An 18,559-nucleotide genomic window follows, 5' to 3' on the forward strand; every position below is an offset into this window, starting at 1 on the left:
TCGACCAGTTTAAGCTACACTAACGTCGCTGGCCCAACCAGCTGTGTAATATGTATAGCTCATAAGTGACGATATTTCTAAAAAAAATTTAATTCGTTACACTAACATCGAATCGTTATTCTCGGTAAACCGACCTACGACTGTAAAAATAAAATTAAACTTTTTCATTCTTCGGCGCTCTTATTTAATATTCTGTACCGCTGTGACCTGTGCAGCGGCACACGAATATATAGACCCAGACATACTAATAATAATGTGTAACGTTGGAGAAAACTTTTTTATTTTATATTTTTTTTATTCGTGCCAATTCATCTAATAATTTATGTACGATCCGAATATGTGCAGAAGCCCATCAAACATATGCACCCTTTATATTATATATTATACGGTAGATACCTACCATAACGTGGTAACCATTAACGGCCGCGTATACTTGTGTTGTTCTTTCTTTATAGCAGCAGTAGTAGTAGTAGTAGTAATAGTAGTAGTAGTAGTAGAGTGTGTAAGAAAATATTTAAAGTGAACAGTATCAACTGCAAAAAAATCATGTTCAGCGAGTATTCAATTCTTTTTTCTTCAAAGTTTTATTTTGAATATTTTTAAATAGGTACCTATAAGAAAAAGTTTAACTATTATTATTTTAATGATGTGTTCTCATTTGTCCAACCGTACATTATTTTCTACAAAATTAAGTAAAATATTTAATTTATGTTTTTCTACAGAATACAGATACCAAATAATATTATTTAAACACCTGATCGTATTAAACTAGAAAATATTTCATTCAATGGTTGCAAAAACGAAATCGAATGACGATAACCTAAGCACGTCAACGTCATCATTGAGGAGAACATTTATTTGTCTTCAGATGACGAAAATGGCTATGATCTACATAAAATCAAAGAAAATAAGACATTACTTAATTTAGTTAGTTTTTTCTTCTTTTTAGTATAGAAACATTATTGTTATTTTATATTGTTGTATACTGTTATACTATGACGTTATATGATATACGTTATACTTATGACATAGTGTTACCAAAGTATACAGTTTAACAAAAACATTACCTATTTTAATTATATTTTATGGGTTTATGTATAATTGTATAAATAGTAAATACCCCCTAGGGTACCTATGGTCTGTGGTCAATGTGAGTAGCAATAACAATGATGTAATTTTAGATTCTGAGCGGTGCGCTGAATGTATTGATTTTACAATTGTGTGTATTTTTTTCTGGTAAATTTGAAATAGAAAAAATGTTATGATTTTCAACTTCAATATCTTTCTTGGTATTAAAGTGAGAATCGATAGTTGGTACATTTTGGGAGTCAAAATTGAAAATTCTCAAAATATTCTCTAAAACCTAAAAATATTAAAGCCCAATAAGTTTTCGTAGTTTCTTATAATTGGACAACGAATAATTGTAGATAGGTACTTTTGATGTTCGCCAAATATGTATAGCAGCGTTTTCTACATAGTACAATTTTCAAAATATTTTGATTTACAGGTATTTGACATAGGTATTTGATTTTTATATTTATTATTTATTATTTTTTTTTTCTATTGTTTTTAATTTTCCTGCCATTTCCATCTACACTTATAATTGTTGGTGCGTATCTTTTTTGCATTTGGAAAAATAGATATTAATAAATAATAATATAAGTCGATAAAAGATAATAACCTTTACAATAGTTCACCGTAGTTAAGAATATAATAATAATAAACAATATAATATACATTTATAATACAAATACGGTTTAATATATTTACAATTATTAGAAGACAATAATATTATAATTCATATTAAAAGAAGCCCACTACGCTTATAAGAAGGATTGCGCACAAGGTGAATCATAGAATTGTGTACTGCTATAACAGAATTTATGGGGTTAAAACGTTGATTACTATTTTTCGTGTACGTACCAACTCAATTATTGTGGCTAGCTGGAAGCCTTTGTGAACTGTGACATTACGAATAGACCGTGGAGCATTCGATATTGTCCTCAGAACTTTAGATTGATGTTTATTAATGGGTACCACAAACCCATTCACTGCGTTCCACGGCCAGTCGGCACTGACTCAAAAGTTCATAACGATAATCACACAATAATATAGGAAGGCAAATATGTTGATTATAATATCGGTATGTACCATTATGACCAAAGTTAGACAACCGTGGTTACAACCATTGATGTGTGTACGTTTTTTTTTATTTTTTCGCGATTTGAACAACCATGAAAGTTCTGACATCATACAGCCGTAACCGACGACATCGATATTCTATATAATATTATTATTTACTATCTTTGTGTATTGGTCGTGTTATTAAATACTTTAATGAATTATTACACACAATATAGGTTAAATAGGTGCCTATCGAGATTATCGGTCAGTCTTGACACAGATTCTCGGCGGAGAGGTATCTTCGAATCCATAAAAAAAAACCTTTGGGCTATAATATTATAGCACTGTGCTGCGTTGTCTGTGACTGACATTCAGATGCGAACCGTAAAACAGAAACGTGTATTAAAAAAAAAGAAAAAAATGTACACCACCGCATCAGTTATGAAAATGGTATGTAAAACAAATGTAAATCGCATCACACTGCCGGGGCGGTAGGAAGAACAAAGCGACAATATATAATATATAATATATAGGTGGGGTATAGGCGTATATATAGTCTAATTATTATAAAATAAAAAAGAATATCGATCCCATCGGTTTTATGAACCGAATTGCCTGTCTACGTGTACACGATACACATAACAATATATATAGGTAGGTAGGTGTTTTATAAATTTACCATCGTTTCGCGTATAATACAGAGATAGTATAGGTATGGGCGATTCTTTTAACAGTAAATACTGATTACCCGTCTCGGAAAGTATTAACGTTTTTGAAAATAGTTTTTAACCCAACTCAGTCGTTGTACAATTTTATTCTTGCAAAAAAATCAAATGTATTTTCTATCATACCTACCGTTGTCTTTAAAATATTTTTGCTCTCGAATTCGGTTAGGCATGCGCATTTTCGATTTCAAGTCCCGAAACATGATATTCATTTTCGACTGCTATTTTCATAAATAACAGTCGAATTTACAACGAGTATTTAACTTTTTTTTTCAATTCATTTTCATTACGCCGGCTCCTATTAGTTTTGATTTACAATTGTATAACATAATAATGTACAGTTTACGTTATAGTTTATGCTTAAATTAAATTGTATATTTGTATATGCAACTCGATTTCTTTTAAGGAGTTGATGATGTTTGTAATTAATTGGATGTCGGGTTGTATAATGGCTTCCCTCAGTATAGATGTGGTACCTATGTGGTGTTTGTTTCTTGAGTCTTCGAACTTTAGCCTTTAGGTATTTGTTATTGAGAGGAGGAGAAGGACTAAGGAGGATTGACCGCCGAAAAGGACTTTATCCAGAAGAGCATTACAAAGTCTTGTCAGTCTGTTTTTAATTCTTAAATTATTGATTTTAGGTTATAAGATAATAATAATTATTTCATTGCATGTTATGTTGTTTGATTCTTATAAAAGCACAGCCGTACAGATTCGGGAGTATTTAACTACTTAATGTCTTATACTGTACACCTAATTGTACTTGTTAAATGTTAAAATGAATGTACTAGGGGTAAAGGTCCCCCCAAAAATGTTTGATCAGTCCTCTAATCAAAAATTTAAATACTATGTAGTTGGTAACTAATTAACCATTCGTTGGAAATTCAATTTGTATAGGCATCGTGCAGATAATAGTCAATCGACACTAGCGCGCATAGTAGACAAAAATATAAGTTTTGGAGGGCTATTATTTGTTGTTGTTTAGTACCTACAATGCTATTTTTATTACTATTTTTTGTATTTGGATGCAATTATTTTTAATAAAATATCGAAATATAATAACTTTTAATTATGAACGGTGATATAATAATTTATTCGGGATTTAAAAATATTAATATTGGTGAATTTTCGGAAAACGTCAAATTCAAAGGGAAAAAATTGGTTGAAAGTAATCACGTTTTCAATGTTAAAGAAATCACTTCAGAAAACATTTGCTTAATTAGTAGTTATGTCATAAGACAAACGTCTGTTACACTAGATCCATATCTGGTTAAATTAGAGGTAAGTTAACTATTATAATACTTATAAATAATATTATAGCAATATTGCAATACAATGACAACATGTTATATTTTAAAACTATTCTCGTAATAGGTAAATGCTACTAACAGAAATGTTGTAAGTGCATCTTGTCAATGCCCTGCTGGTCTAGGAGAAAAGTGTAAACATTTCAACTGACTGGTAACCACAAAAATATTCTAAAGCTGAATCTACACAACCTACACTAGCATCTACCATTACAGGTTTAAAGTATAAAGTTTCAACATTTACAATATTTGCTTGGGTACTAACACTGTTGTTAAAAAATTCACAACTAAATTCAAAAGTATCACTCACAATAACTGATGAACATTGAATAGCTACATTTTTACATAAACTATTACTATTACTTTGTGATTCTGTGAAATCGTCTGATTCATGTAAAATATTTGTATCTATGGTTGATACTGCAGATGTACTGCAGTTGTGGATAGATCTCTTTATATGACGATCAAAACGGTCAACACTCTTTTTTGATAAATTGCTTTGTTTGTAAATAACAGGAAATAATGTAGGACTGTATGCTGGACTCTGAGGATGTTTGGAATATTGACCACCAATAAAATGAGCACTACATATTCTGGAATAGGGAGTAGGCTCCCATTGTTTATTATCAGCACTGAAAAAATTAGAATATCAACTTGTTATTAAAATAAATCATATTATCTACCTAATATCTATTAAATAAATTCAGTTGAAGCATTACTAAACTGTTTACACAAACAATTATGGCTATTTCACAATATTTTTGGTAAACCTACTGCCTATATAACAAAGATTATTCTGATTGTTGACATTCAAATGTAATAGAACAATCGAAGTTACTGTGAACTTACTTTCTTTCTAGTTACTTACTTTTTTCGTTTGATAGCATGTATCCATTTTCTTCTTTGTTCAATGTCATGAGGCTTAGACGGAAATCGAAATAATTTAATTGATTCCGTTTTACTCTGAGTATTTGTGCAATTAACTACACAGCACATCTGGTGACTTTTACCTCTGATTTTCGACATTACCTCGACAGAAGGTTGAATGCAAAAATAGGTTGAAATAATAAACACCTAGTACTACCTAATTAATGTTTAGAATTATAGTTTTGATATAAATTTTAAATTTTATTTTAATTTAATTTAATTTTACTACGCTAGTACGCTACTACAACCATTGTACCATAGTGATTGCTATGATAAATGATAATAGTATTACCCTCCAAAACTTATAGAATAGTCCACGGGGCGCGCTGCATTACAACTTGCACGATGCCTATAGCCACATAAAAAATCGAAGAAAAATAATCCACTCGGAATATAATAATATGTAGGCCATTAAAAATGGTAAAAAATTATAAAATATGCTAACGACAAAATATAGCAAAACTAATATAACTATTATGAATGGTACAATTTTTTTAACAATTTTAATTTGTAATAATAAATGTGAAAAAAATATTTTCAAATACCATAACACTTTTATAGATATAATGAAACAATACTGTTTACTGTTAAAATAAACACCCTGAATAGCCAGAGACAAAAATTTCATTTTTACGCAGTAAAATAATATTATACATTTTTATTGATTAGGCTATTTTTTACAATGACATAGAAATTTTTATTCAGTTGGTCATACTATTATTGTTATGATGATAATAACAAAACATAAATTTAATTTAATTAAGTCATTAAGATTTAATATAACTGATTCAAAATTATAGTCCTTACCCAGTTGTATTAGTTTTTTTTATTCTGCCTAAGCCATACCAAACGTAAATATTTATTAAATTCTTAATGTGAATAATTTTTTTGTAAAGATTCTCGATACCAATATAAAGTAATTAATAATAAGTTAACTACATATATTTAATAACATTAAATTAAACTAATGAAAAAGTAAAGTTTTAATTTTCTGAAGTCTGAATTAAAAATGTGAAAGATAAGAATCTTGTTCATTAAATTTATTTATTAATATTAAAGTTTACAACAAGAATTATTATAAATTAAAATTCTCCATTCCATAAAAAACTGAGCTATGTGTTTATTATCGGTAGTCAGAAAAATATAAAACGTTTAAAACTAATGCGATTTATGTAAGAATCATATTAGGTACCTATTATTTTATAAGTTATTAAGTTCCTACAATTAATAATTAATAGTTATTATTATTACCGTTGGGGTAAAGTTATTGGACGAGGCTCCACTTAAGCCGCCAAGTCTTGTACATTTTTATATAAACTACCCATTGTAATTTAATTTGATGATACTCGAACATTTTGACTATATTACTGACGATAATATAGTGACGGTTACCTGGAGAATACAAATTTGATGCGATTGAAGAAATATTTGACATTTTCGTAGGTTAGGTTAGCGTATGTTTAGGGTAAAATGCAAAAAAAGACTTAGGCACCTACTTCTTATTACTCAATCACAGACTGATACAAAATTAAATGTTGTACTTAGGTAACTTTCCATCACAGTCCCCGCCAAAAAACCTTTGCTATAAAATCGCATAGCCTTAGTTATAAGGCTAGGGCAGAGTACTTTTAATACTTAGCATTTGAATATATGTTTTGCACGATCACAAAAAAGCAGAGTAAGAAACAAATGCGTTGCATGCTGAAACAATTAACCTAGTTTTGAAATTTTATTTTGCATATAAATGCATATTTCGAGTTTTTTTTTAGTTTTTGTGCATATTTCTTCGATTCCATACGTTAAGATATGCATATTTTCAATATTTTTAAAGTTTTTATTTGATTTAAATATTTAATATACAACCAAAATAATGTTGAATTTAAAATTATTTTAAATTTTGATCATATTAATATGGTTGTTGACTGTTCCCACATGCATGTTTTTCCTAGAGACACTTCTCCGGTTATTAATTTTATTTACGTACCTACAGGTATTGTTCACTGCATATGATATTATCAATACGAGCCACGGGGACGTCGGTCACAGACATCAAAATTTAAATAAAATATACTCATACAAATAATCTTATTTTTTAATGCTTTATAACATGCATAATAATTTTAAAATGCATATTTTATACATTTTAGTGCATATTTAGTGATTTTTTAGAGCTACAAGTCCTCTGCGATAGCTATTACTAATTAACATTTTTATAGATATAGCCAAGGCATTTGTTACGGTTGATCACGATATTCTATTTGGAATAAATAAGTGTAGTCTAACCTGGTTTAAAAGCTATTTAACTAATAGAAAACAAACAGTTAAAATTAATGGAGTCAATGGTAACATGTATGAAATTAAATATGGAGTACCTCAGGGTAGTGTATTGGGCCCTATTTTATTCATTTTATATATTAATGAAATTTGTGATATTAACTTTGAGGGTTCAATAGTAACATATGCAGATGATACCTGTCTGCTCTTCTCACATAATACATGGGAAGGTGTTTATGAAAAATCGGTAACTGGCTTTCGTAAAGTATTAAAAATATTGAAAGAAAGAAATCTATCCTTAAACATAGAAAAAACAGTGTTTATACCGTTCTCTATTAATAAATTCGATTCTACTATTAGCTCCATTTCATTACATGAATGTTCTAATAACAAAAACTGTAACTCAAGTAACTGCAAGCAAATTAATAAGGTTACAAAAATAAGATATCTAGGATTAATTATTGATAATTACTTGAAATTGAACCTACATGTTAACAATCTATTAGGGAAACTACGCTTTATAACTTATAATATGTTCAAACTAAAAAAAATAGTCCCAAAGAAAACAATGAGATTAGTTTACTTTGCTCTATACCAATCCAATTTTCAATACGGTTTATTGCCTTATTGGTATGGGGTGGCCTTCGAAACAATATTTTAAATCACCTGATTATAAATCAGAATAACATTGTTAGAATTTGCCTAAATAAGCTGTCATTACAAGGATCAACAATTGATAATTATAAGGAATTAGGGGTCTTGCCAGTAAAACAATTATATAAACAAAATAGCAATTATGTTCATTATTAAACAACTTGATATTGAGCAGTTACATAATGACAATAGTCACATAAGATAAATTAGAAAATATGATTTCCCAGTTAAATATACCAATAAATCTTTTGGTCAAACATTTATAGATTACCTTGGCCCAACTTACTACAATTCTATGCCTCTGGACTTTAAAAAAAATATTATTTCATGTAAAAAAATTAATAAAAAAGGATTATTATACCTATAAATATATGTTTTTAGAATTGAATAATAATGTGTATTAGTTTTATTCTCTATTGTAAATTATTGCTAAATTATATGTTATTTATATACATAACAGTATATTATTTTGATTGTTAAAATGCTGTATCAACTAAATGTATTATTAATCTATTTTTAAACTTTGTATCACTTTGTCTTTTCTTTACCTTATTATATTTTTTGCAAGTGATAGTATCATGAATCAATAATGTACGTAATATTATAAGAAATTACCTAATTAATTTATTAATTGTTTTATTTTGTCGGTAAATGTAGTAACTCCCCACCTCCAACACAAGCTATTAGCTTACAGGAGGTAGGTAATCAAAACTGTACCTATTTGTTAAACTTGTTTAAATTTGTAACCATATATTTTGATTTCTAAATAAAAAAAATAAAAATAAAAATATTCGATATTTTTATAAAATAATTATTATACAATATCCAATAAATACAAATCATTTAATTTTTTATAAAACATTGATCATTACCTTAGTCACTGGTCTTAATTCCTTTTCTTTAAAATAAGCCATACACACATTTTGAAACTCTTTATTCTAATTTCTAGGTATAGATTTTTATTAATAGGTACCTATGTCATTTGGCAAAACTTGCAAACTAATTTCCATTTATACAATTTTATCCCAAAACAATAATTATTATCATCTTACAATTTACATAAATTTATATCTAAGCACAAATAACATCCTACATTTTTGTGGAGACGTGGGGCTTCTAAATAAGTATTGCAATATAGGAACCTAAATGGCATCATTTTAAATTTATTTAGAGGGGCTAAAACTAACTTAAAAATTACATTCACCACTCCACTGTAGATATTTACCCACCTATCCATTTACAAAAATAACGATATTGAATTTAATTATTTTGTATGGTGGTAATTGGTAACACACTGAACAAATTTAATTAGAATATTAAATTTAATACATCACTATTTAAAACTATAAGGTAAATAAAAAGTGAAAATATTAAAGAGGTCAATAGTTTGATGCAGATAGATGCTATCACCTAATTTATCTATGACATATTATGACGCCATAGTTGATTTTTTAGATGGGGGAGCCTAACGTAAGGTACTGTAAGGGCCCAGCTATGGATTCAGAATTTTATTTACAAAGAATTTAAACTGCATATTTCAAGATAATAAAAACAATGTATGTATGATTAGCTAGGAACAGCTGCTATTTTACATAATAATATATTTTAGTCTATATTTTTTTAGATTTTTTGGTTACAGTATCAACAATATTTTAAAATAATTTACAACAAAATAACTAAAATTGTTATTCTTTACTTAATTATCCAATTTCGTCCAAATTTTAACTTAAAGTATCAATAAAATAAACTTTTGTAGAGGTTTATTGCTTTATTTTAAGTGCTTTTCATTAGTTTTTTATTGCTTCGAAATCCATACACTTGTTATAATAATCAATGATGTTGTAAGATAATAAACATTTTATAACACAATTAAAAGTTTTTGGGAAAATTTCGAAATACACTATGCTTTTTAAATAAGCAATGAATTAAAACATTTTAAAAATAAATTTCTGTATTAACATTTAAAATCAAATACAAATGGTAAAATTAGTAAAAAACAATTGACAACTAAAAAGTAATTAATTTTACCTAAATTTATTATACTTATCACTGATTCAACATTTCATATTTTTATTTTGAAGCATTTATAATATTTTATTATCTAAACTTTTCTCCAATAAATTAGATTTTGATTATGATTACAAAATATTATTTTAGTATCCCTCCAATTTGTAACATTTCATCAACATCGACAATTTTTTCTCTAGGTTTACCACATTTTATTCCTCTTTCTACTTCAACTTTGTCAATTTTTGTCCATCCATTCCAATCGACAGTAATTATACCTAAAAAAATATTTGGTTTTAAATTTTTTCTTTTTCTATTGACTATTTGGAAACTATAATAATTAAGCTAATATGATGATACCTTTATCTTCTAATACTTTTGAAATATAATTAAACCCTGGCTTTCGCTCACCAAGCAAGCCTTCATCAAAATGTTGACCGATTAATGAAGCTGCTTGAAAAGCATTACTCATAGTCGACAATATCACTCCCACAGGTCCCGATGACAACCAACCAACACTGTAAACACCTTTGAAAGTAAAATATGTTTAGTTACAAACAATTTTTAAAAAGAACGTCGTTCATGAATTCAAGTTCACACATTTATGTTCATACTTAGTGAAGAATTGTCGAACATCACTAGTTTTTATTGAATTGAATGTGAACAATGTTTATATTTCAACGATTTTTTAGACTCAATTTATTTGCTGATTAATAAATGTATGTTTAAGATATATTTATCAATTATATTATATAATAATGTTTTCTTATTATAATTCCTAATACAAGAAATTTAAAAAAATTAAATGAACGACCTAGTGAAAGCAATCCTTTTTCTCAATGAACATGAACGTGAATGAGTTCTCTTTTTAAAGACTAAACATGCACATGAAAGAATTCATTTTTTAAGTGATTGTTTCGAACACTGGTTCTATTTGATCAAAACAATTACCATACCTATACTTTGAGGTACTGTTGAAGATATTTTATCAAAAGGTACATCAGGATCTGCTTGGACACTCCGATATCCAATACTGCGAAAAGCCAAATCACATTTTAGTGCATACTTTTCATTCGTAACCACTGCTCTTTCACCTAAAAATATTTTTGTTTGTCAAAAATTATTATGTTTATAAATTACATTACAATTTGTGTACCTTCTAAATGGTTTACAGCCAGTTCAATTCCTTCTATTTTTGTTGTACCTAATATTGAGATAGGTGTTCGCAAGAACAATATGTCAAACAATTTATCTTGAACTTCTGTTTTTAAGGATGCATCATACATGAGTTGTATTAACCGCTTACGAGGTCTTGGTAAATCTGTAATAGTATTCATCAATACAAAATAGGTAATTTTTAATTTATTGAAAATAACTTATTAAAAAAATTACCGCTAATGACTTTATCGATATTATTCATCTGATTTTCAAAAAAATGTGTGCTTACTCCAGGTAATTTCAACATTTCTCTTAGTTCTTTAATTGTAAATGCTACTTGTAAAGGACCTCGTCGACCCACAAGAGTGACTTTCTTTACTTTACTTTGTGCCAAAGCCTCTAAACTATATTCTGTGATGTCCGTTTTCTGAAGAAAAAAAACAATATTTAATTTCAATCATCAAAGGCTATAATTATAAACATCAACTGTACCAACTCTAAGTTCATCAACAGGTGTTAATAATATTCTAGCAACATCCAAAGCAACATTTCCTTGTCCTACAATAACAGCATGTTTGACATCCAAATCTACTTTGACATTTTTATCTGCTGGCAAACCATTATACCATCCTATAAATTTTGTTGCTGATACAACGTTGGATAAATTTTCACCAGCTATTTTTAATTTTCTGTCTTCATCAGCTCCATAAGCCTAAATAAATAAAAAAACATTATTTCACATTAATATATAAAATATAAATTTATTATTTAACTACCACATGACTTATCATACTAATACAGAACTTACTAATACTACGGCATTATAGGAATGTTTAAGTTGGGCCAAAGAAATATCATGGCCAAGTGAGACATTGCCTATAAATCTAACATTTTCATTTGATGCAGTTTTAGTAAATGTGTTTATAACATTTTTGACTTCTGGATGATCAGGAGCTACTCCATAACGTACAAGACCAAATGGAACTGGTAATCTTTCATATATATCAATCTGACAGCCAGGTATTTTCTAAAATATAATGAGTTAAAAAAATTATTTAAATATTAAAGGGAGTTTTATATTACTTTTAGTAACTGTTGCGCACAATAAAATCCTGCAGGGCCAGCACCTACAATGCCGACATGAAATCCGTTGGCGTCTTTTGAATACTTCCTTATTGCATGACTTAAGTATCTCCATCGCATCTGTAAGCCAAATTTAAGTTGTTATTTGTATAATATAATACATTACTAATGGTTTGGTAACTGAAACTAGATTATCACATCATCCAATTAATGTAATTATAAACAAATTAAAATTATTTTCAAACAACATAAAATAAACTTAAATCAACAGTATAATATTATACTAAATATCAATCAATTTTTCAAATTGAATGATAAAATTTACTGAAATAATAGTATAGGTCAAAGAATGAAAACTTAATTATTTTCATAATTTCTATTAAATTGTTTGCAATTATAAGGTTTATTATGCTTAATAACTAGGGCAGAGGACTTGTATCATTTGCATATTTGTTTTGCACAATCACAAAAATAGCAGAGTAAGAAGGAAATACGTTTTATGCTGAAACAAAGCTAGTTTTGAAATTGTATTTTGCATATAAATGCATATTTTGAGTTTTCTTTGATTTTGGTGCATATTTCTTCGATTCTATACGTTAAGATGCATATTTTCAATAATTTATTGCGTTATTTATAAAGTTTTTATTTGTTTTAAATATTTAATATACAACCAAAATAATGTTGAATTTAAAATTATTTAAAATTTTGATCATATTAATATGGTTGTTGACTGTTCCCACACGCATGTCATCAAGATTTAAATAAAATATATTCAAATACATAATCTTATTTTTAATGAATTATAATATGCATAGTAATTTTAAAATGCATATTTTATACATTTTAGTGCATATTTGGTGATTTGTTAGAGCTACAAGTCCTCTGACCTATTAATAACTAAATCTTTTGTAAATATGTTTATAATAAAAAAAAGAAATCTTAATACATCCAACATGGTAGCACTAAGTTTCTTTGGGAGAGTTTAGGATATTTATTTTTAAACAAATAAAATATAAATAGGTATCAAAAATGTTTTTGCTTTTCAAATGATTTAATCTTAAACAACTTATAGGTAAGTATCATGTTATTATTATGTACAAAAGTAGAGTTTTTTTACTTTTGTACCATATTACGTCACTCAACATTACATGCAGTAGAACATATATATTATAATCTTTAAAAAATAAAACTTAACAATATTTAGAGACTTCTAGTTTTTGACTGATTATGATGTGGGATCAATAATGTATTTTTTCCAAAACACTCAATAAGATCCAAAAAATTACAAGTTTATGGAAGTAATACAAACAATTTATTTTTTTTAAAGAGTTTCACTGCAGTAAAAATGATTGTAAACAATAGTGAAATAGTTTTTACTTACAATTTGTTGATTTAAAATTCTACGTATATAAAATCAATGTTTTCTTTAAGATTCAAATGAATATTATATTAATTTTTGTACATCAAGTGTGCAAGAAATGATTATGGTAATGAGATGAGGATCGCACTGTTGGCACAAAATACAAATACAAATGTGACTGTCGAATATCCAGTACTCCAGAGTCCAGAGTCTCAAATTCCAGTGTCACAGAATACTAAACAGGAACACAACCGTTCTGATCTCTGCCCTCTGGAGTCTGTGCACGTCTGTGATAGTGTGATGTCGATGTGTTGTCGTGTAATCTCAGTGCAGTCCGTGTCGAAGTTCGTTATAGATAACGTTGGATTGATAAAAGAGATCAGCCGCTGCCGGGGGGACGCCGGGACTTTGATGGTTAGGAAGCTGTACCAACTTAACATTATAATCTATTCTGTGGTAAGCAAAAGTTTTTTTCAAATGTGGGCAGACTGTTCAGATGCTATCAAATGTTTGACAGTAATTTGTTTTTGTTTACACTGAAATGTGAATGCACTTCCGTCGCTTGCGATAATCGTAACACTCGTAACTGCATTTTAATTAGTATTTTTTTATTTATTATTATTATTTCTTAAATATGGTTTTATTATTGATTTTTGTAATGTGAAAAACCGCAATGGGACCACTCACACGTCTCCGCGACGTTCTCGTAACGCCCAAACGATGTAAATTACAGTTCACGATAGTTCCTAATGTCTACTACACTTTTATGGTCTCCGTGACCACTCAATAAACGAATCGAATAATATGGAACATCTATTGATACTACCACTGTTGCTGACCATCGTCGATTGCAAACAATTTGATTTGTATTTCGATGCCAACGACGTGGAACCGTTGATGGGCTTGGCTGCTCGACTGTATTATGTGCGCGGCGGCCAACTCAACGTCAATGCTGTGCAATATGCCTTGGAAGTACCATCGTTTGTCAACACTTTGAACTTAACTTGGAGCTCCAAGAGTACTCTGTTGTACAAAATGTCTATACAGGCTGATGAGGATATTGTGGTTCCAAAACTCAATATCGCTCAAGAGGGTACTGTGCCTGACTTGCCATCCGTATTCTCCGTGTCTTTGCCTTGTGCAGTGAAGTCTGGCAATGCTGACGTTAGTCTGTCAATTCAAACTTCAGAAAACTGGCAAAATGATGTTACAGATGTCAACCTTGTGTTTAAAAAATTTTGCATAGATCAACATCCCAACGAAACAACAATTGTTCCTGAAAAAGACTCTTCCATACCACCTTACTACGAACCATCATTTTTCTACCATATGATTGCTGCTGCGTCCTCATTAGTGGCACTAGCCATAATTTGTTGTTTGGCCACCACTTTCCACCGTGATAAAGCACGAGATCTCATGATTATTAAAGGTTTCCAGAACAATGAAGTAAATATGTTTTTAAAATCAGCACTAAATTCAAGCAACAAGTTCAACCAAAAATCACTACCAGGGTCAAAAACCAAAGTAAAAGATTTACATGAATGCATTGTAGAGCTAAGTGTGCAGAGGCAACGAGTTAGATTACAGAGCATTGAACTAGAAGGTACATTTGGACGAGTTTACAAAGGCCTGTACACAGATGTGAATGGAAAAGATGAAGACGTGTTTGTCAAGACTGTAACCGATCAAGCAAGCGCTGTACAAATATCTGTGCTATTACATGAAGGACTGAGTATGTATGGACTTAATCATAAAAACATATTAACAATTCAAGCCGTGTCTGTTGAACAGCACGTAGAACCTTTCCTTTTATACGAATACAACAATAATAAAAATTTAAAGAAATTTTTACAAAACTGTAAAACGTCTGAAAGCATTTCATACACTTTAACTACTAGAGAAATAATCGACATGACACTACAAATAATAACCGGCATGCAATATTTACATAAAAATAGACATTTACACAAAGATGTTGCAGCAAGAAATTGTCTCGTCAACCAAGAATTGAAAATTCAGATAGCTGATAATGCTCTATCAAGAGATCTATTTCCCAGTGACTATCACTGTCTAGGAGATAATAAGAACAGACCAATAAAATGGATGGCTATTGAAAGTTTGGAGCACAAGAAATTTAGTACTGCCTCAGATATTTGGTCTTTTGGAGTTCTACTCTGGGAACTCTTGACTTTGTGCCAGCAACCATATGCCGACATTGATCCATTTGAAATGTCGGCTTACCTTCAAGATGGTTTCAGATTAACTCAGCCAGTCAACTGTCCCGATGAACTGTTCACAGTGATGGCATGCTGCTGGGCACTATCCCCTAATGAAAGGCCAACATTTTCCCAACTATCTATATTTATGAATGAATTCAACAATCAACTTGTTAAATTTGTATAAAATTTACTATTGACTTATGTTTTGTATTGCAGTTGTGATAATTTTTTGTTTTATTTATTTATTTTTATTTGCTCCTACATAAGAGCCAAATTGTACAGATAAATTATTTCTAATGCTTTAAATTTTATTATTATTTATTAAACAGATTGTTTAATTGCGAAATGGTGTCTTCTGGATTAATAACTGTATGTCCAATCACTCTTGGGTCATTGAAAATTTCATGATCGTTTCCTCCGACAAATGTTTTATCTCCAAAAAAATATATGTTGTCTTTAAACTCATCCTCAACATAGCGTAGACAAAATCGTTTATCCCATCCTATAGGAAAACAGTCAAAACTTATTTGGCCACCTAAACAGAAACAATTGTGTTATAGAACATATGAATAATGCTACATCAATATAATTCAGTACTAACCAATACTGTAAGTCAACCCAATATCTGGTAAGTTTTCTTTAATGCTTTCAATAAATTTCTTTCTAATGTTATGAACATTATCATATTCTTCAAAATTGTCACGTTCAATTTTTGAGCATGACCTACCAACAGGACTGATATTGATCATGCCAGTTCTAAATTCTACAAAATTACCACGTTTCACTGGCAATTGTATTTTTGACATGTAGCCCAATGCAAAGTTAATAAATGTCTGCAGTTTTTCTTCGCCCAAATAATCAACAATTGTCTGTAGAAAAAAAACCATTGAATATTATTCTACACATTTTTTAAAACAACATTTAATACTGAATTTAAGTACTAGAGAACTAGTGCATAAGTATTTTGGTATTTGATTGCTTATGTTTATAAGAAATTGAATACTTAAATTGTATAAATTTGTATAAATTATTTTCAAAAAGTGTAGGTAGTAATTTATAATTTTCACTAGTTGCCTCGATGCCTACTACATAGTAAAAAATGATGTGTCTAAATAAATGGCAATCATTCCAATCACTTGGAATCACAAATAATACAATTCACAAACAAAGTTATAATAATTACCCTATTACTTATTTTGCGTCTACTATCCACAATATTTAGTTTAATCCATTTTTTCCTGTTTATAATATTTAATCATGTTATAGTAGTTAAATGAATTGAAATTATAATACATACACCAAAAAATAGACTAGTACAAAAGTATTTAAAATATGAATCAATTTCTTCAAAAGGTTGTGACTTATAATAATAGATTAACATACTTGTTTTTTTAAAACTGCACCATTCTTGAATGCAACTAGGCCGTTTTCTGCGAACACATAGTCGAATTGGGCTGTGTCTGAACAGATAAAAAACAAGTTTATTTTGGTGAAATTAATTTTCAAAAATGGAACAGTAACCAGACATGAAATTAAGTCTTACATTCTGGGCCTCCTAGCTGTTCTTCTATCTTTGATATATCTGAACCACTCACCAACCCAATGAGTGTTTTTTTCTTGAGCTCGTCAATCATATAAGACCTCACGGACGGATCAATTGGCTTCAAAAAGTTTGAAACGTTAAGAAACTACGACTATATCTACGTAACACAAGGGATAATTGGGGGATATCATACCTGTCTAGGATCTGTGACCGTTCCGTCAACATCGAACAGGCAAATCGTGCTTCTATTCATCGTTAGAAATTCAAAACCTTGATTACTAATCGCTTCTAACCACATACACAATCCTATTATTATTAATATTTAATAATAATGTGTGTGTACAAGGTATAAATATTTACCTGCTGCACGCCCGTTTGATCGTTCCGCTAAATAATCTATTGACAGTGATTGATGCCATTCCAGTTGTAATCTTATGATTTATAACTTGAAAATAATTGAATGATTTGTAAAAAAATATCAACTAAAAAGTCCACATATTCAAAATTCACGTCACGACGCGGCGGTTTTATCAGGAAATAATTGTTGTTATTTGTTTGTTATCAACGAAAACCGCAAAAAAAGTCCAATAGAGCGCGCTAGATAACCCATCTTAACCCTATTCGTTTGTATTAGTTGGACACTTTTGATCAGACAATTATTAAAAATTTAAAACTGAAATAATAACCAGGTACCCGTTCGAAATTGGACTAAATAAAATTGTAAAATCTTTACATTAAAATTGAGTTTTCAAATTAAAAAAAATTTTTTTTCATGTTGTTCTGCAATAACGTCAAATAAAGTGACAACATTATTTTCAAAAATATTAATAAGTACTATATTTTTCGAAATAATTATTGTTTGCTGTAAATGAAGGTAACACTGCAGTTCAGTTTCAAGTAGGCTAAAAAAGTAATTGTGTTTAATTATTTTTTGATATTTTATAGGAATTGACAAAAAATGACCTCGTGAAAATAAAAAATATTTAATGCTTATGGGTAAGTACATACTTGCGTGATAGGTATTATTAAAGTTACCTATAGAGTATAGGTATATAGGTTTCCGCAAAGTACTGTTGTTATTTATTATTTACTTGATAGTTTTAACTTAAAATATATGTTTATTTAGCAAAGTCCTTTTCTTATAACTTATGTTTTAACAATATACTATATACATAGAC

General features: G+C 29.0%; 4 protein-coding genes across 7 annotated transcripts; 1 reads left to right on the forward strand and 3 right to left on the reverse strand.

The window, feature by feature from the left end:
* Positions 1-4,174: 4,174 nt before the first annotated feature.
* On the reverse strand, positions 4,175-5,433 carry LOC111036007. Its single transcript, XM_022317872.1, has 2 exons — positions 5,025-5,433; positions 4,175-4,788 (listed from the first exon to the last, which is right to left on the reverse strand). Exons 1-2 carry the CDS (start codon positions 5,180-5,182, stop codon positions 4,278-4,280), a joined length of 669 nt encoding a protein of 222 aa, XP_022173564.1. The 5' UTR covers positions 5,183-5,433; the 3' UTR covers positions 4,175-4,277.
* A 4,643-nt stretch (positions 5,434-10,076) lies between these two features.
* On the reverse strand, positions 10,077-13,914 carry LOC111036005 (NADPH:adrenodoxin oxidoreductase, mitochondrial). Its single transcript, XM_022317867.1, has 9 exons — positions 13,641-13,914; positions 12,260-12,379; positions 11,985-12,203; positions 11,673-11,888; positions 11,411-11,603; positions 11,175-11,339; positions 10,975-11,112; positions 10,379-10,546; positions 10,077-10,296 (listed from the first exon to the last, which is right to left on the reverse strand). Exons 2-9 carry the CDS (start codon positions 12,377-12,379, stop codon positions 10,160-10,162), a joined length of 1,356 nt encoding a protein of 451 aa, XP_022173559.1. The 5' UTR covers positions 13,641-13,914; the 3' UTR covers positions 10,077-10,159.
* Positions 13,915-14,189: 275 nt separating this feature from the next.
* On the forward strand, positions 14,190-16,184 carry LOC111036004 (tyrosine-protein kinase RYK-like). The gene has a single exon (XM_022317866.1). The coding sequence runs from the start codon at positions 14,424-14,426 to the stop codon at positions 16,020-16,022; it is 1,599 nt and encodes a 532-aa protein (XP_022173558.1). The 5' UTR covers positions 14,190-14,423; the 3' UTR covers positions 16,023-16,184.
* On the reverse strand, positions 16,037-17,913 carry LOC111036006 (phosphomannomutase). 4 transcript variants are annotated; one of them, XM_022317868.1, is made up of 6 exons: positions 17,742-17,913; positions 17,575-17,626; positions 17,382-17,499; positions 17,222-17,298; positions 16,440-16,707; positions 16,037-16,373 (listed from the first exon to the last, which is right to left on the reverse strand). In XM_022317868.1, exons 1-6 carry the CDS (start codon positions 17,798-17,800, stop codon positions 16,153-16,155), a joined length of 795 nt encoding a protein of 264 aa, XP_022173560.1. In that variant the 5' UTR covers positions 17,801-17,913; the 3' UTR covers positions 16,037-16,152. The 4 variants fall into 4 exon arrangements, with proteins under 4 accessions (XP_022173560.1, XP_022173563.1, XP_022173561.1 ...); XM_022317871.1 differs by having other exon boundaries at positions 17,575-17,666; positions 17,742-17,892; XM_022317869.1 differs by having other exon boundaries at positions 17,575-17,687; positions 17,742-17,883.
* Positions 17,914-18,559: the final 646 nt, after the last annotated feature.

The sequence above is a fragment of the Myzus persicae genome, unplaced genomic scaffold (assembly GCF_001856785.1).
Source record: "Myzus persicae strain clone G006 unplaced genomic scaffold, MPER_G0061.0, whole genome shotgun sequence".
Lineage (NCBI taxonomy): Eukaryota > Metazoa > Arthropoda > Insecta > Hemiptera > Aphididae > Myzus > Myzus persicae.

Excerpts from the sequence above, each read along its gene's own strand:
- LOC111036007 (XM_022317872.1), bottom strand. The coding sequence starts at position 5,182 with ATGTCGAAAATCAGAGGTAAAAGTCACCAGATGTGCTGTGTAGTTAAT. Across the intron at positions 4,789-5,024 it reads CATGCTATCAAACGAAAAAA|TGCTGATAATAAACAATGGG; the intron begins GTAAGTAACTAG and ends TAATTTTTTCAG.
- LOC111036005 (XM_022317867.1), bottom strand. The coding sequence starts at position 12,379 with ATGCGATGGAGATACTTAAGTCATGCAATAAGGAAGTATTCAAAAGAC. Across the intron at positions 11,604-11,672 it reads CACCTGTTGATGAACTTAGA|AAAACGGACATCACAGAATA; the intron begins GTTGGTACAGTT and ends TTTTTTCTTCAG. Across the intron at positions 11,113-11,174 it reads GGCTGTAAACCATTTAGAAG|GTGAAAGAGCAGTGGTTACG; the intron begins GTACACAAATTG and ends AAATATTTTTAG.
- LOC111036004 (XM_022317866.1), top strand. The coding sequence starts at position 14,424 with ATGGAACATCTATTGATACTACCACTGTTGCTGACCATCGTCGATTGC.
- LOC111036006 (XM_022317868.1), bottom strand. The coding sequence starts at position 17,800 with ATGGCATCAATCACTGTCAATAGATTATTTAGCGGAACGATCAAACGG. Across the intron at positions 17,500-17,574 it reads CGGTCACAGATCCTAGACAG|CCAATTGATCCGTCCGTGAG; the intron begins GTATGATATCCC and ends AACTTTTTGAAG. Across the intron at positions 17,299-17,381 it reads ACAGCTAGGAGGCCCAGAAT|ACACAGCCCAATTCGACTAT; the intron begins GTAAGACTTAAT and ends TTATCTGTTCAG.